The sequence below is a fragment of the Zeus faber genome (assembly GCF_960531495.2).
Source record: "Zeus faber genome assembly, chromosome: 8".
Lineage (NCBI taxonomy): Eukaryota > Metazoa > Chordata > Actinopteri > Zeiformes > Zeidae > Zeus > Zeus faber.
In genome coordinates, this window is record NC_137195.1 from 18,295,111 (window position 1) to 18,321,196 (window position 26,086).

The 26,086-nt window shown below is 42.6% G+C and overlaps 1 protein-coding gene across 1 annotated transcript; it reads left to right on the forward strand.

The window, feature by feature from the left end:
* Positions 1 to 72: 72 nt before the first annotated feature.
* On the forward strand, positions 73 to 26,070 carry cep162 (centrosomal protein 162; the record flags this gene model as incomplete). Its single annotated transcript, XM_080004812.1, has 27 exons — positions 73 to 132; positions 745 to 916; positions 3,308 to 3,493; positions 4,269 to 4,406; positions 4,683 to 4,857; positions 6,019 to 6,098; positions 6,223 to 6,287; positions 7,638 to 7,665; positions 7,770 to 8,069; positions 8,545 to 8,629; positions 8,754 to 8,976; positions 9,166 to 9,295; positions 9,678 to 9,835; positions 10,034 to 10,201; positions 10,535 to 10,660; positions 10,814 to 10,926; positions 11,009 to 11,108; positions 11,299 to 11,425; positions 16,531 to 16,694; positions 19,187 to 19,291; positions 19,382 to 19,597; positions 21,461 to 21,670; positions 21,959 to 22,416; positions 23,086 to 23,212; positions 23,301 to 23,399; positions 23,891 to 24,025; positions 25,883 to 26,070. 27 exons carry the CDS (start codon positions 73 to 75, stop codon positions 26,063 to 26,065), a joined length of 4,131 nt encoding a protein of 1,376 aa, XP_079860938.1. The 3' UTR covers positions 26,066 to 26,070.
* Between the last annotated feature and the right edge of the window lie 16 nt (positions 26,071 to 26,086).

Below are 26,086 nucleotides of genomic sequence, written 5' to 3' on the forward strand. Positions count from 1 at the left end.
CTATATATATAACTATATATATATATATATATATATATATATATATATATATATAGTTATATATATATAACTATGTCTTACCGAATGACCAAAGAGGAGCTTGATGAAAAGTTTGAGCTGTTCTTGAAGGAGGTAAGGTTAGAAATGTGTGTGGGCTAGATGACTCACCTCAATGGAATGGCAACCTACATGTCCAGTAATTACTCTACTTTGTTCGAAAATGTAGAGAATATCGCTTCACTAGGTCCCTCGAGGTGTTCCTTCTACATGATCATTGGAGCTATGGCTGTCACAGTTATCCCGTAATCCGCCTTTGAGCAGATTGTTATCTGTTGTAAAATCTTTAGATTCCACAATCAAATGCATCCAAATATCATGGTGATTTTGAAACCAACATTAGTCATGTCATAATAAATGACCAAAATAATGTGAATTTCTCAGTTTTCAGCTGTTGGGTTGAGGGAAATTAACCGTCTGCCTCAATTGTATGTCATGCCATGACTCCCCAGCAATAGGTAGACGTTACGACGTATTGTGACAAGATTTAATTTACGACACTATTAGAGCGAAATAAAATGAACCAAAAAAAATATGTGTATGACAAATAATCGTCAACGGAAATGTCATGCATCGCATAATCTTAATGGTGCCAGACGACAGAAAAAGCAGCTGTCTGTGCAATGTTTGCAGAAAATAAATGCCCTATCCAAATGTCTTAGTCTGACCAGTGTCCACATACGTCAGTCTGTTTCAGATGACTCTGTGGATTTTGGTGGCACCGGTAAGAAGTCCAGTGTTCTGGATAGTCTAGGTAAAGCTGGAATCCAGAAACCAGCTAAGAAGGCAGATGTTAGAAGCTCTGCGCTGCGATGGCAGGACGACGATGATGATGACGACGACGATGACAGCGTTGGAGGTAATAATGTGTGAAGAGACATCATCTGATCAGATGTATGCATGTCTTTTTGGACTTTGCCAAAACTGAGAATAGCTGGATAGAGGTCATCGGTTTGTTAGCTAGGCAATTCAGTGGGATATGAAGCGGTTGCTGTTGATGCATTGCGATCACTCACCCAACAGAGGGAGCCGTAGGACATTTTTGGTCTTTCTTTTTTCTGCCTGCATGCATGTGGCAGGGCTTGGTGGATGCTTCATACCGCCCATGTCCTTTTCTAATCTTGACCTAAACCCAGAGAAGTATTTGAGCCCATGAGGTTACACATTCAATTTGGTCACATCTGTTGGCCCCACATCTGGTTTAAAAAGTAAGGTTGTCAAATTCAACCAAATTTGAATTCCAGCTCTTGAGGACAGTCGACCAATCCTTATGAGACTAGATTACGTCATATGTGACCCGACCGTGTTTGAGTAGTAATCAGGTATTGATATGTAAAGATATAATATAAAAAAAAATATTTGCTGGCTTTCTCTTCAACTGATTTCTGTACTAAAAATCAGGCATAAATGACAAAGGTGTTCCACACTATACTCCAGAACATTATTCTGAGGTTGGGACATTATAACTCTTTGTTTCTCTCTCGTTTTCTCTTTGTTTTATTCAACTCGAGCCATTACGCCTCAAGGAGGCTCTTAATATAATGTTCATGTAGCCCGTCTCCAACCCAGAATCCTCCCCTCTCCTGCTATAATGAAGGCAAGAGAGAGGATTAGCACCCTGCCATGATAGCATTCTAACCACTTTAATCCCCAAATATTCCAACTAAATACACGATGAAAATGTTGAAAATGTTAAGTTCAACGCAGAAAACCAAACGGGCGCCAAATGCTTTCTCACGTTGCTGCACTTTCCGGCTGCATTGTGTCGCTAAAACCTTGAAACGTTGTCCTTTTTTCTTCCGTCTTTCCCCAAGCAGAAAAGGCGGCCAAAAGTAGATTTCTAAAAGTCAAAAAGGATGGTGATAGCGCGTCAGGAAGAAGCCCAGGCCATCATGGTATTTGCCCTCAATTAACAGAACTATGAGCACCATGTCCTCCCACTAGTGCCCCTACGCCCGTGTCTTTGACCCTTGTGTTACCAGTACGAATGCAATAATATCTTGGTCATGCTTTGGCATTATACGATCTGTCCGAGGAGGAATGATGGCCAGAAATGTGTCACTAGAAACTGAATTTGACTCATTTATATTTGAATTTGAATTGCTCAACTTGGATAATTGCATTAAAAATCGGAATCTGTATAGCAACATTTGAAATTGAATTTATTAATTTGGAACTGAATTCCAATGAACTTGAAACTGAATGTAATATTATGAAATTGAATTTATTAGCTCTGAAACTATTTGATGAATCGTGAACATAAAACATTTGATTTGGAGCAAAAAATATATATATTAAAATGGGGAGGTGGGGGGGGGGCAAGGGTATAAGACTGTGTACAGAATTATTTTAAAAGTGAAGGAACTACTCGTTCCATTAACCATGATACCTTTCCAACAACTTCCGATCTCACAATGGTTTAACGCACTTCTTCTTGAATTGAACCTTTGTCATTGTTATCGCGTTTGTATTGTTAATAGAAGTGTTAATCATGGTTGCTCTGTGGTAAATGTAACGTAAACGATTGTGGAGTTCTGTCGTAGCAATAAGTCCTCACATTTTTTTTAATTTTCCCGTAGGTATTCCGTATTTTTAACCTTTCTAAAAAATACAATTGTAAAAAATAAATAAATAAATAAAAATGTATTGAATTGTGAGAACTTAATGAATTTTCGGTCATGATCAAATACAGTTTCAGAGAAAATGAATTTAATTCCACAATATCACATTCAAGTTTCAAGTTTATTGGAATTCAATTCCAAAATAATAAATTCTATTTCAAATGATGCTTTTCAGATTCAGTTTTCCAATGCAATTATTCAAGTTAAACAATACAAATTCAGATGATTTGATTGAAATTCATTTTTTTTATGCAATTATTGAAGTAAAGCAATTCAAATTCAAATATAAATGATTCAAATTCATTTTCTAGTGACACATATTTCTGGCATAAGTAATGGGAAAGAAATCCATATCCTATGCAATCTGAAATATCTGAAATAGTTTTTCTGATTTCCTCCTCTGGTCTGTTGAATCACCATGTAGTTCAGTTGACCGAAGGATAGTGTTATTCTGCATCAACCACATGGACATGGAATAATCCACATTGTGTAACTCTCCGTATGGTTGTTGCGGGAACACGTCTCCCACCCACCGCTGCATTGATGACCTTTACCTCCTTGTTACTTAGAAGACCAGCTCCACGCTTCCTTGCCTTGACGCTGCCTGCTTGTTTCTCGCCCTCTGTCAGCCGTCGTTTCGGAGACCCCCCGTAAGCCCGTCGCCACGCCTCGCAGCAAACCTCCGGACAGGCCTGCTGATCCAGAGGCCGGGAGCCGTAGGCTTTCACCCGACGGCCCGTGTTCTGTTAGTCTGGGGAGCCTCCATAGCCGCCGCAACGACACCGATAGTGATTCCCAGGGCAGCAGTGAAGATGGTAACTTAGAATTTAAGCCAGAGAACCCCCAAATAGATTAGATAGATTAGATTCGTGTCGGGCCCCTGACGACAGAATGATCCGTTTCTTTCTTTTACCTGAAAGCCTGCGCGCGCTTTAGTTGGTTTTCACACATTTCCGTGAGCACCGCCATTCGGACTCGATGAATCATACTCTACCTTAACCTCGCTGTTGTTATGGCTACGGGCTTAGCCCAGGGGATGTTTTGAACAAACTTTCTTTTTTTTTTTTTCTCCCCTTCTTTTGTTTCTTTGAAAAGAAACGTTTCTGAAGAGCAGCTCAGTATCACATTTCTCCCATCGGGGCTTTTTAATTCACGGCTCATTCGCAAACAAACTGCTGCCCATCCCACTGCTTTTAATCGATCCTGTTGTCCAGAGAGGTGCACTCGTTACCAGCCTTTTGATGAGGTACTGTGAAAGGTTCACTATGGAGAATCTTTAGAATTGTTTTTTCCTTTTTCCTTTAGAAAGGTTTTTTTTTTCCTTTTTTCTTTTTAAGATGGGCAATGATTCAGCTGCATGTTTATTAGGCATAAACAAAAATCGACTCCAAAAAAACCTAATTTCATTCAGGAATCGGACAGGCTTCTTCTTTGTGTCCTTGACAAACTCTTAGTCGGTTGACACTCTGACACCATCATTTTTCTATCTCACTTCGAGACCCCGGTTGTCGGTGTTGTCTTTCCACCCTTCCCACCACACCCAACACACCTCAGCCGTCTTCTAAAAAAAAATATGCCGCTTCTTCCCAGGAACGTCAGGGTCATCTGGTAGGATGTTCCGGAAGTCCTTGCGGAGGTCCGGGGCGATCCAAGAGGAGGACGAGGAGCAGCGAGGCGGCGGCGCGCCGGGACCGGGTGTCCTCGGCAGAGACAGCCTGGAGCCAGAGGGTGAGCTGAGAGCCGGGACGCCTCGCATGCTGTCATCTCTGTGTCGATGCACGTACTGCCTACCTGGGAATGCGTTCGTTCTGCTGAAGTGTGTGCCGCTGTTAAAACACAAGAAGAAGAAGAAGAAGCTGCTCTCAGTTGAAGCCAAAGAAGAAGTCACATACTGTACATGCACAACCACATGTTAGGAAAGAAGGAATCCTCCTCAGCCTGTGTTTTGATAACAAATTGGAATGGAAGACTCATGATCGTGTGTGTGTGTGTGTGTGCGCTCAGACTCGGTGCTGGCATCGGGACCATCTCTGCACACGCCGGGTCCAGGCTCGGAGACTCTGGAGGAGGAGATGGAGAAGGCCAGGTTCTTTGAGCAGATGCAGGCGGGGGCGTCCTCCACGCTGGACTACTCCAAGCTGAACAGGGAAATGAGCCTCACCGCAGACGAGAGCCTCAGGTACGACAGTGAGTTTGTTGATACAGTGGCGTATGCTTACTGCCCATTTTTTTGTGGTTTGTTTTTGCCATTCAGTTACTGTTTAATTTAGGTTTATTTTTCTATGGGTTTAACATTTTTTTTTCTATCATCTGAGGTTCAGCTTTCTGGTTCACTGCACTTATTCAATTTGTTATGGTATATGACCACATTTTTCCGGATTGTTATCTATTAGGGTTTCAAACCCCTTGGGCTGAAAGTGAAACGCTATTGTTCTTGTTTTGCTCTTGTTTTCCTTGGTCTTTTTTTGGTTCTATATTTTGTTTATCAGTGTATATTGCCATAATTTATGGGTGTTTCCCACAGAATTAGATTCTATTTGTGGTGGTAGCTGACGGTGGAGGGGGGGTGCAAGAGAGTGGCTGAGAGTGTCCCCGTTACGCATTGTGCTTCATTTGTTTTGTTCAATAAGGAAATTGATTAAAATAAAATACATGTAAAATAAAAACGCAATGTTTTTATTTGCTTTATTTAGAGGAGCGGCTCCAATGTCTCCATTAGGCATGGAGAGACGTCCCTGTCTCCCTCAGAGGACACACAGAGGACCCAAAACATACTTTTTTTTGATCAACGATATCATATTATTTTCCAGGGCTTTAATGTATGATCGGAATAACAGATGAATAGATTCGGGCAATTTTTTTATTATTCTTTTTCTAAAAAAAAAAAAAAAAAAAAAAAGTTTTACATCGGGCTATTCTAGATCCCGGGCTACTCATAAAACATCCCTGCACATGATCATGTTTTGATTCAGAGTGTGCACGGAGAGAAGGGGCTATTCACAGAGATAGAGCCGCCACAAATAAATCTATGTATGAAAAACACTGTTTTATTGTGTATGGTTAACCGTTTTATTGTATATTTCCACAAATTCCATATATTGCCATTTTCGTTTTTTATTGTATTTTATTGTATTTTATTAAATTTTAATTTTTCCATTTCTTTATTATTATTAGTATTATTATTGCCTATTTTTTTAAACTACACTGCAGTTTCCCTTCAGGGATGAATAAAGTGTCTCTCTGTCTATTTGTGTCTACTCTGTGTCGTCTTCTGTGCATTTGAAAATGGGAGGATTTTGCTGCCACTGCAACCTAATGAAGAAGGGTTTACTTTCTCCAGGAGACCAAAGGAAGCAGAGGAGCAGGCGGAGGAAAATCAAAGCCACAGTGGAGCTGCACAGACTGGAAAGGTCTCTCCAGGTAAAAGCAACAAAGCCCTGTCAAATTCACCACCTCCTCTATCTCTCTCTCTCTCTCTCTCTCTCTCTCTCTCTCTCTCTCTAACATGTTTCAACATTGAATTCTCTATTTTCTGCATACGCAGATTCCCCGAACTACAGTGTGAATTTTGAAGATGATGAGGAGAGCGAGAAGGAGCCTCCAGAGAAGGTTAGTGTCCTGCCGTGTCCTCCCTGTGATGTTCCCCCTGGTTTTGTTATTCAAATCGTAACGTATTAAAACATTTTCAAGAATCGCTTTTACGACAAAGATTATGCCAGGAAATGGAATACAGACAATGAAACCAAGATTATATTCTGTTTAATTAATAAAGATCACATTGAAAATGTATTATTTGTTTTGCTTAAAATCCTTGAAAATGGGAAAAAACTGTGCTTGAAAAGGCTTTGAATTTCATTTCGCAATGCCACAATGAACCCTGCAGGTTCAACATATTTTGGGAATTCCCCTCACAGCGTCATGTCTTTGTGACGTCATAACTCTCCCCCTTTTGTGCAACGTTACAAATGGATACGAGAACATTTTTACTCCGGTCAGTGGATGCCAAAGAAGAAGAGACACACACACACACACACACACACACACACACACACACACACACACACACACACACACACACACACACACACACACACACACACACACACACACACACACACACACACACACACACACAGCTCTTCATAATGAATTACGTGACAGTGCTCAAGTTTTGAAATACATTACATGCAAGTTCTCCATCAATAAATCCTTGAACCGACATGTGCCAACAGAAACTGTCACTATCACAGAAAGCTGTTTTCTAATTAGACGAGAGGCAGAACGAGGTTTGATATAAAATAAAATAATATTACATTCAGAGATGGAGCAGTTTAGCACGGCTGCAGTCTATGCGATCATGGCAAACAGAAAAGACGTGTAAAAGAAGGGTAAACTGTAGTCCCCAGCCTGTTCACTTCCATATTTAACTCGAAAAAACATCTTAAAAAAACAAATTAAAAGTTAAAAACTCAACGTTAGCCACAACCTTTTATGAAACCCCCCTGCCCAATCTGCCAGAGTGGAAAATGTTATATCCAAGATACGTCACTATCATAGTGTCAGCCTTTAATAGTGTAGTAATACACGTCCATCTTGTGAAGAAAGATTTATTGGATTTGTGTGAACATTGGAACATAAAGAATTTGATATACAGTTAATTTGACTCGACCCAAATGATGGAAACGCTCAAATTCAGGTTATAATTATTGTAGCATTGCTCACATAGGTGTAAAATTCTGTTAATATGGAATATGTAATTAAGTAATAATAGGGGAATTCAGATAGTTCATCTCAAATAATAGCTATCAGGTTATGAATATATTATGTCTTAATTGCATTTGCACTAGTCACTGTAGACTGAAGATCATTTGTTTAATTTCTCTAATCTTGAATTAGATGGTTAATTAACAGGTCGGTTGCCAGTTTCCCAAATTTCCATTATCTTTCGTTTTTCAGAAGCGAGGAATGTCTTCCATGCTGGAGAAAGGTAAAGGTCATGTCTAAACACCCATTAGCTTCAGACCACGTCTGAGTAAATGTTCATGCGGAGCACTTCTTTTGGCCCTTGGACTTGACTGACTTTTTTCTCAGTTTCTCTCCACGATTCCTGGGACTCCACCAGCGGACTGCCGGCTCCCGGCCAGGACGGTGCGCAGGACCTGCCAGGCTCGGGGGACAACATGGGCGAAGGACAGCCCAGCGCAGCCCAGTCCTATGGGCAGAGCGGCTGCAGCGATGTGGAGGCTCTCCACGGGGCCTACAGGGAGATCAGCCACTCCATTGGTGGGATGGAAGAGTGGAAAGAAGAGAGGAGTGGTGGACCCTCGCCTCCCCGCTCCCCACTGGAGCATTACCCAGGAACGCACCAACCAGTCTCCACCGGAGGGTCAGGTAAGTTGGCCAAACCCATCATTAAATATTAGAATTTATTTATTTTTTTTCTTTGGATTGCTTTAAATGTGCAGAAGACTTTAAAAGTCCCTCTTGGACTGAAAATATATTTTTCCATGCAAGGAGATCAAATATATTGTCATTTTGGTTTGTCGTACTAATATCATGAGTCCAGCATATTATTATGATGAACATGATTAACATATTTGCAATGCAGTAAACATTATACATTACAGTATATACCAGTTAGTGACACTTTTTATATATTATGAAGCACATAACCATATCTTTCCCCTCAACAAAATATGATTTAATAATATATTTAACATATAATAGATTATATCATGTATTCTTGATGTTAAAAGATCACAATATATTGGCATGGATTGAAAACATTTCAGGATTCCTTCCATAGATCTAAAGGTCACTTCATCACTGGACTAGCTGTAATGTGCATTAATGTGTATGGATTCAGAGCTGCCCACCGCAGAGGAGCTGATGAAGCCCATTCGCCCAGAGTCTGGGAGCTACGTCAGGGGCTTTGACCTCCAGCCCGTCAGGTCAGAACACAACATCCTTCTCCTCTCTACATGCGCGGCACTGGAACAAACAGGAGGTTTTTGGTTGGAGGGCTTCTATCCCGTCCTCATTTTGTCGTTTGTGACTTTGGCGTTCCCGTCGCAGCGACCCGAGACTCCTGGAGACGAAGTTCTCCGATGCGAAGCCGGATGTTGCCAGTGGACCGTGGGAGCCCAGAAGGTCTTCCTCTCCCCCCTTCCCGGATGTTTCTTCTCGCGAGCAGAAACCAGGGAGGATCAGAGAGGAGGTGGAGAGGCTTATGCGGGATCAGGAAACCCCACCGCCCGACCCCTCCGCGCAGAGCAGCAGCGCTCAGCAGCAGCAGAAGGTCAGAGGAGCGGCTTGACAGTTGGATGATGACTTTTTTTTTTTTTTTTTAACTAACACATTTGTTATTTGTGTGTGTGTGTGTGTGTGTGTGTGTGTTCTTTACTGCCCTTAGAGCCGTCCCATCCTCTGGAGCGCCGCAACGTCTTCTGCGAGAAGGGGCAACTCGGCTGCTGCGCGAGGTCGAAAGGTTGAGGGTCGAGCTGCGATGGCCTCCAGGTTCCCAGGAGTGAAAACGCCCCGAACGCCGTCCAAACCGCCGGCTGCAACCCATCGAGCCGTGCAGTGCGACCCCGTCCCCACACAGAACAGCATGGAGAGTAAGCGCCCGCTGCGTTCCCTCACCTCATCTCACCCTTCTTCTTCTTCCACCTCCTTCTCGTCGACAAACAAATTAATTCATTTTAGAACAAATATTTATATATTATCGGATAACACCATATTTAATATGTTTATAAAATGTCAACTTTCTTCTCTGGGAACTCTCTGTCAAGTTTAAACTGACGCAGCTGTTTTTTTTTATTTTTTTTATTTGTGCGTTGTGGAAAGATTTCCTTCAAGCTAGAGGAAACCCTGTACAAAATTGCCATTTAAAATACTTGGCCCCGTGGTCGGTTATGCTTAGATCATCAGTATTATAGAACTTGCCTTCCCGTCTTTCACTTTGTGGATTTAGTCATCCATACTGACTTGAATTCCCAGAACCGTACCCAAGGGTGAGCAGTGACCTGATTGCCTCGGTCCAGTCGTTTGCCGCCTTCCTCCAGCATCAGGTCGACGGCGGCGGTCAGCAGGTTGTCATGGCTCCCTGGGAGGTCAAAGGTCATAGAGCAAATCAACTGCATCTCGCGGAGAAAAAGGTAAGAATTCTTCTTAATGTAATCTCTATACAGTCTGCTTTTTGATTTACAGTATTTAGACTTGTAGATTTGTACTTTTAGCAAATAGGTGACGAGATGTCAATAGACTGAAAGCTAACGATAGATTATATCTCCTCTGTCAGAGGAAAGCAGCTGCAGTTGGCAGGGAGATGTAGATAATGTGTAACCTGCAAACAGAAGGAGACTTTAATGGAGGAGAGGTGTGCTGACGAGGAGAGGCGCGCAGAGGAAGAGCGGCTGAGGGTCGAGCTGAGAGACTTCCAGCTCAGACTGGATGAGTTAAAGATGCAGCACCGAGAGGAGCTCATTGTGCTCAAACAGGAGAACGTCATCCTGCAGAGAAAGGTATTATATTCCCAGTGTACACACACACACACACACACACACACACACACACACACACACACACACACACACACACACACACACACACACACACACACACACACACACACACACACACACACACACACACACACAACATCGGGTTTACTTAATGTCCTCGGAGCATTTATTTTTACTTTTTTTGTTGTTGAGGACCTATTCAGTCTCCAAACCAGGTGGCTTGTTACCATAGCGATACAGAGACGAAATTGAAAAGAAACCCCTGAACCAGGGGGCATTTCACCCAAAAATGTGAAAGAGTTTTGAAGTTTGAAGCCAAACCTCCCGTGTAAGAGTGCAGAGGAAGCCGGGCGGAGGAGGAGATGGGGCGAGGCGGAGGACCCCGTCACGCAGGAGAGACTCCAGGCCATCGAGAAGGAAGTGCAAGAGCAGGAGACCCTCATCAAGGGCTACAACCAGGTCGGTCTGAAGTGGGGCGGGGCCGTACCCGACTCGAATTTTGTCAGTGGGATCGGATTCAGCTGTTCAATTCGAATATTCAGGGCTGGGGTGTCTCTCGCTTTTGCCGTCGCCGCAACAAAAGCGAGAGTTCAAACAAAGTTGCTTTTCTAGGAGAACGAGAAGCTGTATCAAGAGATGAAGATCCAGCAGGCGCGGAGTAAAGCCACAGTGGAAGCCATGTTTTCAGAGAACCAGCGGCTGCTCAACGAGCTGGCCGGAGCCAAGTGGGTTCACACACACATCGTCTCTGTGTTGACGCCCGAGGTTTAGGTTTCAGTCCACAAACTGTTCTGTCGTGTTTCCCAGGGAGCAGTTAAGGAAGGCCTCGGGGGCAGTGGGAAATATTTGCCCCATGGATCATACTCGTCACATCTCAGAGTTGTTGGCGCAAATCGACGATATGCAGGTGGGTGGTGCGCTTGGACTCCTTCCCAACGAGCGATGGGCTGATACCGCTCTTTCACAACAAACGGAGTGTCTGTGGTCCAAATTAAAGGTTGAGCACATGGAATCCATATCGATTGTAGAAAATGGTATTGTTCCATGGGGATTTCTACATATTGGTCTTTGTTTTTAGTTTGTTGGCATGTGTGCAGACGAACGAGGAGAAGCTGTCGGAGGAGGCCCGGAGGCTGAGGCAGGAGAACCAGGCCTTGGACGTAGACCTTCAGCTGCTGAAGAAAAAGAGAGACTTGGTCAAATCCCAGCTCGCTGCCACCTCAGGTGAGCGCTGAACCGCTTGGGACGCAGCGAGGAAATATAAGCGATAAACTCCCTGCCAATCAGACTCACTAAGGTGTCAAATGAGGAGCTGAGGAAGTACCAGCCTCTTCCTGACAGCCCACCTGGCCCCTCCTCCTCCTCCTCGTGTCCATGCCTGTCAGTCACCAAGCACATCCACCCAAAAAGAACCTCCATCCAAGCCAAAGGCTCTTTTAACAACCACCCACATCAATAAATGTACGGAGCGCGTTGATTCACCAAAACCATGATTCGATTTGACTTTCGAGTTTAAGGTTTCGATTCAAACACGTCTTTTGTTTTCGGCACGGACGGCTATGCCATTGTTAGACGAGTCTTGATTTGTAAAGACACACATACCACTTGTTTCTCAATAAGTAACTTTTGAGTCCAGTCACAAATTCATTATAAATAATGTTTTTTGTTTTTTTTTTTTTTTTTGTAGTGGAATAAATAAAAAGAAAATATTTCATACAATTTAATAGATAAAAAAGAAATGCTTGTAAGCCATGAGAGCCACCTCTTTTCAGTGACCCCCACCCGCCCACACACAGCTCAGCTGGAAAAGCTCTGCTTCAGCGATACAGGATGCAGTTTATTTTCAGATAACGTTACGATAGCTGGCTAGCTCACATTTATTTTGTCTTGACCGACTCAATAGGGGCGGGTGATATTGGGTAATGTTGTCTATGTCAGACAATATTACCCACATAAGCTACGGGGAGAATCATGAACCTGCTTGTGATTTAGAAGTTCGAAATCAAACACTCATTTCGACTTATTTTGAATTGGAATTGTGACACCCCTAATAAATGTATATACATTCTTATTATTATCATTATAACCATATTGTTACTATTATAGAAAAACAATAAATAATACATAAAAGCAATAATTCATAAAAAATGATTTGTTATTGTTATTTTATTAATTTAATCATTCATCCGAGAAGTAAATAAACAGTTTAATGTACCATTTGTCCAAATTGAGTGAGAATTGAGGAAAATGCAGCCATTTTCTCACAGCCCTCCTGGCCCACCCCCTTGTGTTCCCCACTTACCCCTCTGCCCGCTGCTCACCCCTACCCTCGGTGTGTTACCATAGCAACGGCGCCAATCAGCAGTTGGGCACATGGCGCCTGTGTCAGTTTAACAAGGAGACAGGTTGTGAGCCCTCATTGGCTTTCATTGGAGGACATTACGGTTGCCGTGGTTACCGGTGTTACGCGGTGTTCAGGCGTACACGGATTTCATTACTGGCCCACCGCCGCCCCCCTTTCCATTATCTTGCTTTTTTTATTATTATTTTTTTATATAAAAATAAAACCGAAATAAAAACATTTAGTTGATTTTTCGCGTATAAGCGCGAAACTACTAACTAAGCATGTTATCATTACTAAGCATGGTATCATTACTAAGCATGTTATCATTACTAAGCATGGTATCATTACTAAGCATGTTATCATTACTAAGCATGTTATCATTACTAAGCATGGTATCATTACTAAGCATGGTATCATTACTAAGCATGTTATCATTACTAAGCATGGTATCATTACTAAGCATGTTATCATTACTAAGCATGGTATCATTACTAAGCATGGTATCATTACTAAGCATGGTATCATTACTAAGCATGTTATCATTACTAAGCATGTTATCATTACTAAGCATGTTATCATTACTAAGCATGTTATCATTACTAAGCATGGTATCATTACTAAGCATGGTATCATTACTAAGCATGTTATCATTACTAAGCATGGTATCATTACTAAGCATGGTATCATTACTAAGCATGGTATCATTACTAAGCATGGTATCATTACTAAGCATGGTATCATTACTAAGCATGGTATCATTACTAAGCATGGTATCATTACTAAGCATGGTATCATTACTAAGCATGGTATCATTACTAAGCATGGTATCATAACTAAGCATGTTATCATTACTAAGCATGGTATCATTACTAAGCATGGTATCATTACTAAGCATGTTATCATTACTAAGCATGTTATCATTACTAAGCATGGTATCATTACTAAGCATGGTATCATTACTAAGCATGTTATCATTACTAAGCATGTTATCATTACTAAGCATGGTATCATTACTAAGCATGTTATCATTACTAAGCATGGTATCATTACTAAGCATGGTATCATTACTAAGCATGGTATCATTACTAAGCATGTTATCATTACTAAGCATGGTATCATTACTAAGCATGGTATCATTACTAAGCATGGTATCATTACTAAGCATGGTATCATTACTAAGCATGTTATCATTACTAAGCATGTTATCATTACTAAGCATGGTATCATTACTAAGCATGGTATCATTACTAAGCATGGTATCATTACTAAGCATGGTATCATTACTAAGCATGTTATCATTACTAAGCATGTTATCATTACTAAGCATGGTATCATTACTAAGCATGGTATCATTACTAAGCATGGTATCATTACTAAGCATGGTATCATTACTAAGCATGTTATCATTACTAAGCATGGTATCATTACTAAGCATGGTATCATTACTAAGCATGGTATCATTACTAAGCATGGTATCATTACTAAGCATGTTATCATTACTAAGCATGTTATCATTACTAAGCATGTTATCATTACTAAGCATGGTATCATTACTAAGCATGGTATCATTACTAAGCATGTTATCATTACTAAGCATGGTATCATTACTAAGCATGTTATCATTACTAAGCATGGTATCATTACTAAGCATGTTATCATTACTAAGCATGGTATCATTACTAAGCATGGTATCATTACTAAGCATGGTATCATTACTAAGCATGTTATCATTACTAAGCATGGTATCATTACTAAGCATGGTATCATTACTAAGCATGGTATCATTACTAAGCATGGTATCATTACTAAGCATGGTATCATTACTAAGCATGGTATCATTACTAAGCATGGTATCATTACTAAGCATGTTATCATTACTAAGCATGGTATCATTACTAAGCATGGTATCATTACTAAGCATGGTATCATTACTAAGCATGTTATCATTACTAAGCATGTTATCATTACTAAGCATGGTATCATTACTAAGCATGGTATCATTACTAAGCATGGTATCATTACTAAGCATGGTATCATTACTAAGCATGTTATCATTACTAAGCATGGTATCATTACTAAGCATGGTATCATTACTAAGCATGTTATCATTACTAAGCATGGTATCATTACTAAGCATGGTATCATTACTAAGCATGGTATCATTACTAAGCATGGTATCATAACTAAGCATGTTATCATTACTAAGCATGGTATCATTACTAAGCATGGTATCATTACTAAGCATGTTATCATTACTAAGCATGTTATCATTACTAAGCATGTTATCATTACTAAGCATGGTATCATTACTAAGCATGGTATCATTACTAAGCATGGTATCATTACTAAGCATGTTATCATTACTAAGCATGGTATCATTACTAAGCATGGTATCATTACTAAGCATGGTATCATTACTAAGCATGGTATCATTACTAAGCATGGTATCATTACTAAGCATGGTATCATTACTAAGCATGTTATCATTACTAAGCATGTTATCATTACTAAGCATGGTATCATTACTAAGCATGGTATCATTACTAAGCATGGTATCATTACTAAGCATGGTATCATTACTAAGCATGGTATCATTACTAAGCATGTTATCATTACTAAGCATGGTATCATTACTAAGCATGTTATCATTACTAAGCATGGTATCATTACTAAGCATGGTACCATTACTAAGCATGGTATCATTACTAAGCATGGTATCATTACTAAGCATGTTATCGTTACTTACTCAGCGCTACAAAAGTGAAAGTGGCTCCTTGTGCGCGCGGGACGAGAGAAGGCTTTGTGTGAGAAACACTGGATAAACATTGGCCACTGCCATCTGTGAACGTCATCTTATTTGCAGATAGGCCGATGGCAGTCAACAAGGCGAATATTTGCTGATAATAATAAAGAAAATCGGCAGATTCATTGAATATTAATACAAATGGGTTTAGAAACCCTTGAATTTAATGCTCTGTGAATATGAAACAGTAAGCAAAATAGCTTCCTAATATATAATATAATTCCCAAAAATTTGTGACTCAAAACATATATTGTTTTGAACTCATGAACTTTTCACAGTCTTGTTTGGAAAAATATAAAATGATAATAAAACAAACATCCCGACACGCATACACACTATAACAGGATATTTGTGATAAATCCACACAAACATTGATTATGGACTACATGATATAACAAATTCATGCCTGTTTCAATAACAGCAGAAATCATGTCAACATGCAACACTCGATTTGGGTAAAACACTGACACATTTATCAATGAACAAAGGGGGCGTAAGGGCCTCTTATCCCACCACCTGATGGCAGTAGAGGTCCTGGGGAAAAAAAACACATTTGACCTACAGCTCCATAAAAGCTCCATCTGATGTCGTAGCGTTTTTCGGACTTTCATCTGTTTGAGTAAAAATAATTGCATATTATTGTTATATCAATTAATGGGTGATGTAATTCCTCACAGTTGTATTCTAAAACCTGCAATGTACTGTGGAAATGTCCTGGCGGAAGTGTTCAAGATTTTATGATTTCGGTCAGTCCTGCCCTGGTGTTAACCTCATATGACCAGACAGAGTTTTGTCTAGGAGAGTTTTATAATCGGCTGACCCCTTGCCCCTTGCCCCACTAAAAGGTTTCTCATCTTGTGAGATACGTCTGGTGCTCTCAGCTTCGTTCATAGTGCAGGCTTCTGGACAGTCCGACCGGGCCAGAGAAATAAAATCCCGTTTGTGGCGACCGTACGCGACGTGTCAAATGTTGCATGAAATAATGAATAAATCTCATATTCTAGATGTCCAAACCAAACGACGTTGACTTTACACCAGATAATGTGTTGCATGGTTCCATAACAGCTTTATTGGTTTTCAACATCACAGATTTCCAGTTGATTCAACAATGCCACATGTGATGTGGCGAGCTTCTGTCAAAGTGTCAGACACGTAACCTTTTTTTATGTGTGTGGGTGCCAGATGACAGGAGCTTTGAGCTGCGTGTCCAGGAGGAGCGGCACCGGGAGGAGGTGGCGGCGCTGCAGAAAAAGCTCCACTGGTATGCAGAGAACCAGCAGCTGCTGGACCGAGACGCCACCCGGCTGCGGGCGGCCACGGCCGAGACGGAGCAGCTCAAGGAGCAGGTGAGATGGACTGCAATTGACAATTGAGATAATTCAACTTCTTGAATTCCTTCTCAAGCGCTTTTGAAAGAAATGTGTAGGCCGCCAGGTATAGACAGGGAAAGAAAGTCAACTAAGACAGTTAAAGGGCAAAAACTGGTTCTCAAATGGAGTCTTAGTCCGTTTACTAGTCGGCACACGTTTTATATTACCGCTGAGCATTTTCCTGATGATAGCTCGCGTCTTTAGATCTTTAAAGGTCCCGACAAGTTAATATCGGTCTCTAAGGTTCCCAAAACATGTCTTTGAAGTTTTTTGGCTGAAAATACCACTCAGATAACGTATTCTAACATGCCCCCCTGGAAAGTGGACGAGTGAAATCATCAGTCGGAAACCCATCGGTCTAATGAGGTTCTTCAAGTTGAGCAGTCGTTTGTTTTTGTTTTTTTCCCCAGTCAGTGTGCATCACAATAACAGGATAAAACAGAAGCTTACAAAATGCACAGGGCTAACATTTCAACGAGGGATTATAAATAAGGGGAATCAAATATTTTTATTTGTGGATCGTCCACGTCCAGACACGAATGTGGGCACTAAAAACAGTGTGGTTACAGGGCACCGGGGAACGGGGCACAAGTAGGGATGGCTGTCGTTAAGATTTTAACGGTACTACTACTCTTACCGATACTGCTTATCGATCCGGTACTTTAACGGTACTCTTGTCATTTTTTGTTTTTTTTTTATTTTAAGAGAAAAAACGAAGGCAAATTAAGAGTTGAATTAACACTGCTTTACTTTCTCGTCGTTACGGATGGAGAGGGGGCGATCGGGGCGAGAGTCACGGAGAAAGTGCCCAGAAGGAGATGTAAAATAATCTACATCTAAAACAAAAACACACTGTTTTGGAGCGCTGATTGCGGGGACCCAATCGCTGGAGCGTACATCGCTAGCGTGCGCATCGCCGTCAGAGAGGGAGACAGGTGCGCAAAATGCGCCCCGATCGCTCCCGCTCTGCTCCCCCACGGGGTTGGCACTCTATGCGGCCGGCTATCGCTCCTATAGGAAGAACCCTGCCCCCCACCCCTCCGAATACTCGCATTGAACGGCCGAATCCGATTCGACTGACAGAATTTGGTTTAGGTACAGCCCTAATACTTACATTTCACTCGTTTGCAGTTTTGTCACGGACAGTTGCTGTGGATTCCTCTTACTTTTAAAAGATTTGCGCTGGTCTGCGCAGTCCACAGCAGAGCAGTTCCCATGCTTAGCTCTTAGCTTCGACATAATGCGAGTGGGTCCAGCGCTGGGTATTTCTCAAGCCCTGGGTGGAGTTACTCAGATGGGGGGGGGGCGGTTCTAATTCTAATGAGCCCCACGTGACATAGGAAGGGGAGGTGAATCTGAATGGCTTGTTAAATTACATGTTTTCTGAAGTAGGGGGCCCACAAAATCTGACTGGGTTGTCTTATTTTACAGTTTGTGTGCTAGTAGGCCCATCAGAGACCCAAATGTATGTTCACAAGCACTGAAAAAGTGACTTTTTCTTAATATGTCCCCTCTAATATTGTCTGCATTTTGAGGTTTTGGAAAAAAAATTAAAACATATCGCCACCTTAAAATGATCTCCTGACCCTGCTGTCAATTACGCTAATATATGTTTTGTTAAGGGTATTTCATTTTGCCTTATTTTATATTTGTTAAAGCAATGGCCCTTCAGCCTTTTCAAATTGAGTTAACTAATACATAAAAAAGTAAGTACTTGTAAGTATAAGTATGGTCTTTTTTTTTTTTTTTTTTTTTTTTTAATGTAAAAAAAAAAAAAAAAAAAATCCTTGCATCAAATGAAAACAGACAACAGCAGCATCAAAATGTAATGAATAACAACTGTAAGTGTTTCTGAACTTGCCTGTGATTGAGTGAACATATGTTTTCTCAATCACTCTGTAGACACGGTCTGTGGGTAGTCGATGAATCGCAGCATCTGCCGCCGCAGAGACGCAGCAAAATTCTTAAAGGGCTTCCGGCTGGTGAGACCAGCTGCCACCCACAGCACATCAGGTCTCTCCTTATATTAAAGGGCTGGGAACTGGGCAGGATCTAACAATTCCATTCCGATACCAAGAGTCACGATCTGATTCAATATCGATATATTGACATTTTATACATGATGAGAATTGCGACTTATTTGACGTTCATTAAAAAAACGTTGCACAGAATGAATGCTGTCTAACACAGAAATCATTACAATGTATTTAGGACAATTGTGGTATGTAATTTGTGCAGGAAATGGTTGTATAACGTCCAAATCAAGTATCGATATTGAAATTTTCAAGTTGATTTAGAAGCTGAAACAAAATAATCGTAGTATCGTATTATTTGCCCAGCCCTATTTTAACCAGAGGGGTAGTTAAAGTTCGTATCATGGCTTGAAGCACAAAAGGACCACCTCTGTCAACTAGACACTGTACAGCTGACACTGTTTGCAGAACATGACAGGTTTTCTTCCTCCTTAGCTGGAGAAACTCCAAATGGAAGTAAGAAAGAGAGGCAGCCAGCCGCAGGGCAAGGCCAAGGAGAGGGCCGGAGACGCCAAGAGGATCCAGGACCTGGAGCGCCAGGTACGACATCGCAATAACGCTCAAAGCGAGCACGCACAACAAATGGCTTTGTTCACCACCAGCTTGTAAAATGGAACTTCTGCGCACCAGGTGAAGGAGCTGGAAGACGTACTGCGGCGTCGACACCCCAACTCCCTTCCCGCTCTGATCCACGCCGCCGCCGCCGCCGCCCAGACCTCCTCACCGAGCCATGTCACCGCCCTCCTGGAGCGCAAGGTAAAGCGTCTGGAGGCGGAGCTTGAGGGCCAGGCCGAGGAGGCAAAGCGCAACCTGCGGGCACTGGAGCAGCAGTTCCAGGGCGTCAAGGTAGGACTCTCTACCACAACCTGCACATCAAACTGTGCATGTTTGCAGAGGGCGTAGCAGCAAACATGAAATGACAAATATCAGAGTTGCTGTTTCCAATGGTTTCAGTGAAAACCACCAATGAGCATAACTGTTCTGAGAACGGAGCAATATGACGTAGCATTGAACCTTCAAATTCATAATGCAAAAATGCAACAGCACAAAGACGGTTCAGTCCACAAGGAGCGTGCTCCACAATCCCAAGCTCCATGAACAGCCGAACGCCTGTTATTTATTCGGACACTGACTTGTTTTTTGAATAAGGAAAATCCAAAACGGTACGGCAAAGCTGATACTATCAGAGCTATTTGCTAATATTTGTAATAAAACAACAAAGATTTCCATAAAATAAATCCTTGGCTACTCTCACCTGCTCCCCTTCCTACATCAATATAAAAAGATCTGCAGACCTGCTATTGTAACTTGCACACGTTTTTGTGTACCAACTACACAATTCTTAATCAAAATAAGCAGGTACGAAATGCCAGCAGAAGCTATTCGAATTTTATGACAGAAATCAACCAGTACCGTACATTTATTGGGTATTCAAACTATAACCCTCGGCTCGGACCAGATGCCACGACCTGTGGTTCTGTAACCCCTCCCCTCCCTCCCACTCCTCTCACTCAACATCCCCTGAGCGCAGCGCACTGAGCAGTACTTTATTATCCACCGAGGTGTAACGCTGCATTGTGAGGTAAAATGGGAAGTGGAAGAGTTATACTAAATCACAAAAATGTGACCGTAATGTTAACATATAAAACGTGAATGAGAGCGAGAAGATCTGGCCATTTATTTTATTTGTTGGACAGTTTCATGTTCTATTATTGTTCCATAGTGAATAAATTGGAATCTGCAGGTCAAATAATAAAATAAAATTAGAAATAGGAATCCGCCAAGAAAATTGCAATCGGTGCATCTGTAGTTGGTAAACATCTTCGGTAACTTTATGAGATGATGCATTTCAAGGGGTATATCCTAATAAGATACATTTGTATACTGTATATAGTTAGCCATAGTAGCTCGCATACAATGTGATCGGCCTCGTCACAAGATTGCTATGGTGTGAATAACTGATGGAGTAATTTAGCTACAGTAACTCAAACGCCACAGACACTCCCTGTTACCTTATTGTGGTACTCAAGATATTTCCCCAAGGTTGGTAGGTCTGGATCTGTTATTCCTTGAGGCTGATGTTTACAACGATGAAGGAGCACTTCTTAAGAGCTAGAGAATGAAAATGTACTGTAGATATTAAAATTCTATCCCATATTTTAGACGTGTTCTCCCTGCACACCTAATCTAATTCAACACATGGGAGGATACAGGCCTTCTGTGATACAAACTTACATCTTGCATACCTTGCATACCATAACTCTCATCCCGAAGAAGAACACAGCTCATCTTGAGCTAGAGATTCATTCAGTAAGGCGTTAGGGCTGTGGCAGTACGATTCTCTTCTTACCGTGGTGAACAAGCAAGTACAGCAATTAAACAATCCCATTCGACTGACAAAATTCTGAGTCTGGTACAGCCTGAGAAATAATTCATAAGAATAATCGGACACACTCAAGTGACGTGCGAAGCAACTGAAATGTTTTGTATCTCCGGAAGCCCTTGAACAAAGGAGGGAAGAGAGTCAGTGACGATAACTAAACAATGATTACTGCGTTATTTCAAATCACACACCATGTGCACTCATGCAACTTTCACCAGCAAACAAATGAAATACAAAAAAATATATATCATATATAATTTGCGGTGACGTCACATGACCGCGGTCATCGTCGCAGCCCTATAAGGAGTGCGTGTTCTGTGTTGCAGCTCCGCTACAACCAACACACCTCGGACCTGGAGCAGCAGCTGGCCCAGCGGCAGCAGGCGGAGGTTTCGGCAGGGTCTTCCTCACCGTCTGAGCCAGGGGAGTCACGGGTGGAGACAGCTGAGCTGGAGCGGGTGAAGGAGGCCCACCGCAAGACGGAGGAAGCCCTCCGGGATCGGATCGACACTCTCCAGCAGCAGCTCGCCGATAAGGTTTGCACACGAGGCCAAAGCTCAGTGTATTTGTGTAATCAGTCACTTTGGGATTTCTCAAGGGTTTTTTTTTTGTTATTGTCGCAAGCCAAAATGCTAGATTTTACAGCTTTTTCCTCATTTCTCATAAACATATGTAATCACTTCCTATGATAATACGCACTCTGCACATCACACAAACATGGTTGTTTGTGTGATGTGCAGAGTGCGTATATAGGAAGTGATTGTACATTATTTTTTTTCTAAACATAAAGAACTGTGGGCTTAAAGTTACAAAAAACCCGGCAGGAGCAGCAATCAGAGCCGGAGCGAGCTGGCCGCAGCCCGTCCCGGCACCAGCTCCAGACAGAGGCCGCGTTCGAGGCCCGCATCGAGCGGCTCTCCCAGGAGCTGGCGAGCAAGAGGCGCGCCGCTCAGGAGCTGAGTCGCACCGTGGAGCGACTGCAGAGGGAGCGGAGGAACATGTCTCGAGATGCAGCCCGTCCGGCCCACGCCAGGCGTCGGCCCGCCACACCTCCAACCGCTGATGGGCCGGAGGAGGCGTTTCCCGCAGCGCAGTACGACAAGCCATACCAGCCCGACGCCTTCGCAGGAAGCCACATCACCGAGGTGCTGGAGGAGAACGAGGCTCTGCGGGGCCAACTGGAGCAACTGGAGCTCCAGAGGGAGAAGCAGCGGGAGCAGAGAGACCAGGAGAGGGAGGCGCTGGAGGCCGCGACCGCCCGAGCTCAGGAGGAGTTGTCCAGGTAGGAAAAACATGACGTGGTGTCTAATTGACCAAAGAAAAGCGTACTTATCGCCTGATGCTGTGGATAAAACAACGTAATGAAAAGTGAATGCAAACTGAAAATGTATGGCCCTGACCATACACTAAATGCTTTGTTATTTCCTTGCAGTTCTGTGTAGAATTGATTTATACACACACTTGGCTCTTTAAGAGAAGAGAGATGTATGAAGAGCTCTTGATAATGCTTGGAAATGTCGGCAGAAACGCGGCACGCAAAGCAGTTTAATTACACTGCGCGTTTCTGTTCCCGTGTCGCCGGTCAAAACAAATAAAAACAGTGTTTTTATTTTAGATCCATTTGTTTTCGTTAGTTTCTACCTAACTCTAACTTGTATGAAGCGAACATTTTAAACTCAGGAAATACACATTCTGGACGTTTGTTCCAATGATTCGCAGCCGAGTAATTAAATGCTGCTTAGTTATTAGTAGATCGGTCCTAGATGACCTCAGAGGTCTGAATGGTTCACATTGGAGAAGCAAATCAGTGATGTATTTACTCCTAAACATTACACGCTGTTATTTCTTAGTCATTTAGTGGTTTGCCTTATTGCAAAAGATTGCATGAGAAAAGTTGCATCGTTACTTCAAGGCGTTCCTCCCTCCCTTTCCCCCTTTATCGTTCTCCTAGGCTGAAGCAGAGCTCTGCTGAGCAGATGTCCTCCCTGAGGGAGAAGCACCTGAGGGAGCTGGACCACGCCCAGCAGCGCTCCTCCTGCAGAGAGGCTGAACTCACCAATCAGCTCAGCACTCAGCAGGTGATCTGATCTACTTTCTGGTGATGGGAACTAGGTTCAACCCCCCCCTTAACTGGTGCACTCAACTCCATGTCTTCTCCACCTGTAGGTCATGGTGCAGCATTTGCAAGAGCAGCTGATAGAGCTGCAGGGAGCCAAAGATGCTCTGGCACTGTCCACAACACGAGAAAATAGTCTACAGGATCAGGTAGGTTTTAGCTACACTACATGGGCAACCCTCCTAATTAGTCAGCTGTCCAATTTCCATAGACAAGCATCAGACCTTACTGAATTTGAGAATAGTACAGTAGATGGACCGGCAAGTGCTGAAACCCAAACACTTTAAAATGGTCAAACTGCCCCCCCGATTCAGCATTCTTCTTGGGTAGCTTAAGGAAATTGGTTTCATCTGTGTTTGGCCATCTGCCCAGATGCATAGAACCAACTGAAGTTGGGTGCAGTCTAGACTAGAGTCTTGAGTTTCTTAGTTCTAGTGAAGGGGACTCCTTACCAAATCGACAGGACAGCAAAGCATTATACTTTGTGCACTGAACAGTGTGGCTTACTATCTGGTCTAAAATGTATCTTACATATTGACAGAGTAAAAAATTCCGTATTTGTTTTGATAACATTTATTTGCTATGGAAATGATTGAAGATAGACAACATGGATATATATTTACATCTTTTTTCCCCCCAGCTGACCAAGCTGCAGGAAGAGCTCAGGCAGGCCAGAGAGGCTCACAGCCCTGAGCTCAAGCACCTCCGCAGCCTTGAGGCCAAGATCCACGACATGGAGCTCAGACACCAGCAGAGGGAGAGCAAGCTGCAGCAGGTACAACAGCAGTTCAGCCAAAGGGATTTTCAAAGACAAATGGGTGTTACTGGCAGTACAGTAACCAGAGTGTTCTGTGTCCGCCCGGGTTATTTAACAACACGCCGACCTATCTCCAGCCTATTAATCTTCTTGCATTCTGCGAGACTGTTCCCTGCCAGCAAAAACAGCCAGTGTCCCTTTCTATGACTTAAAGGTATTTAATTCCCAGTTTCATTGAAGAGGTGCCATTGTAGGCAATAAGTTTCTGTTACTTTGCTTTATACTATAGTTAAAATAGAAACCGTTTCTGTCTCCCATTAAGTCGCCTTTAGCAGTCAGGCTGGGTGCTTGGGGCTCGGTCATCTAAGAAGACGGCCTGGCATTGCAGGAGTGTCTTCCACCATCAGGTGTATGGGAGCATTCCCACTCCTGCAGACTAACCAGGGAAGCGGTAGCCAGGATATAGACACCCTAAGGGCTGAGATGGAGCACATTAAACCTATGCTACATGAGAAGGCCACTCCCGCCTCCCCTAAATATCTCCCCCAGAGAGATGAGGGAGACAGAATATCAGAGCAAAAATGGCATGGCCAATCAGGCCTCAAACAGCATGTTTGTGGACCATGAGGGCAGTGAATCTCCCTGGGACAAGCTAGCATGGAAGCATTTGATGGCTCGAAATCTTCCCAGAAGAGCCCTCTCGCTATGGAGCTGGGGGAAGTCACAACATCCCTGCATGCTACGCTACAGGCTACTGTGCCTTCAGGCACCTGTTGCTCTTTATCAGGGCAAAGCATGTGACAAATGCCTGGGACACATGTGCCCTGCCATGTTTTGCTTTGCTGACAAACATTGTGGCAGACTGTTGCCCCCCCTGCACACTGGTGGCTGCACCCCAGGGTGGACCTGTTTGCCTCGGTGTAGACCTCCATTCTGCCCTTTTTCCTTTCGGCCAAACGTGTTCTCAGCTATGGTTCTGTGAATTCCTGAAGATTCCTAGAGGCCAGAGATAAGTGGGTGTGTGGGTTTTATACCTGGGGGACACAAAACTTATGTTAGAACAACACCGGACGTGTTTTTTTACCGGCTACCTGGAGGAGAGGAATATTGGAAAAACAGTGATTTGAATCTTTTTTTTTTTTTTACAGTTTTTCTGAAATACCACCAATGTTTTTATTACTTATTGTGTGAAAAATATAAAACAAGCTGAGTGATTTCTGCTTATTACTTGTTTAAAACCGACATAATGTGTTGATCTTGTTTGAACTGTCTCACAATGTCCTATGATCTCTGCATACACTTTTAAGTTAAACAGTCTTGCAGTTTTCCAGTTAAAAAAGGTATTAAAAAAAAAAAGTTTAGTCTGCCATAAATGACTTAATTGAAATGTGAGCTACAAATTTAATTGTTGGAATTGGTCAGTGGGACAGTTTGTAGTGCATTGCATTACTTCTATTACATGTATTACATGCATGTTTGGTCTTTGTATTTATAACGGGTCTTGATCAATAAGCAAATCCAACAGCAGCTCTGGTACAATGTAGGCTCATTTTAATTGATGGCACTCGTTACAAAAACATTTCTATGAAGTTTTATTTTGTGTTTCTAAGGAAAAGGCTCACGTAGCTGCGCACAGTTGAAGGGAAAAAAATAAAAATAATAAAACCTTGTGCAAAAGTAGAGAAGTGCCGGTGTAGCCCCAACAGTGGAGTTACATGTATTTAAGAGGAAGCGTGCACTTACGTCAAGGCCGCGCCTGGTGTAGTTCTACCGTCACGCGCTCACATTAGGTGACTTTGTTTACTCATTCAAACACCAACTGTATACACATAGTTTGAGCCTTGGCTGCCCTATCTGACCCCCACCAACTCACAGGTGATCGGGCAGACACGGCAGGCGGCGGAGGCGGAGCAGCAATCAGAGGTGGAGCGCTGGAGGCGTCTGGCCCAGGGGAAGAGCAAGGAGCTGGAGGCGTATAGCGTGGAGCTAGACTCCATTCTGGACCTCCTCCAAGAGCTGCGGAGACAAGGGGTGGTGTTCCCCCGCCCAGCGCATTAACCTGGAAGAGTTGACGGGACA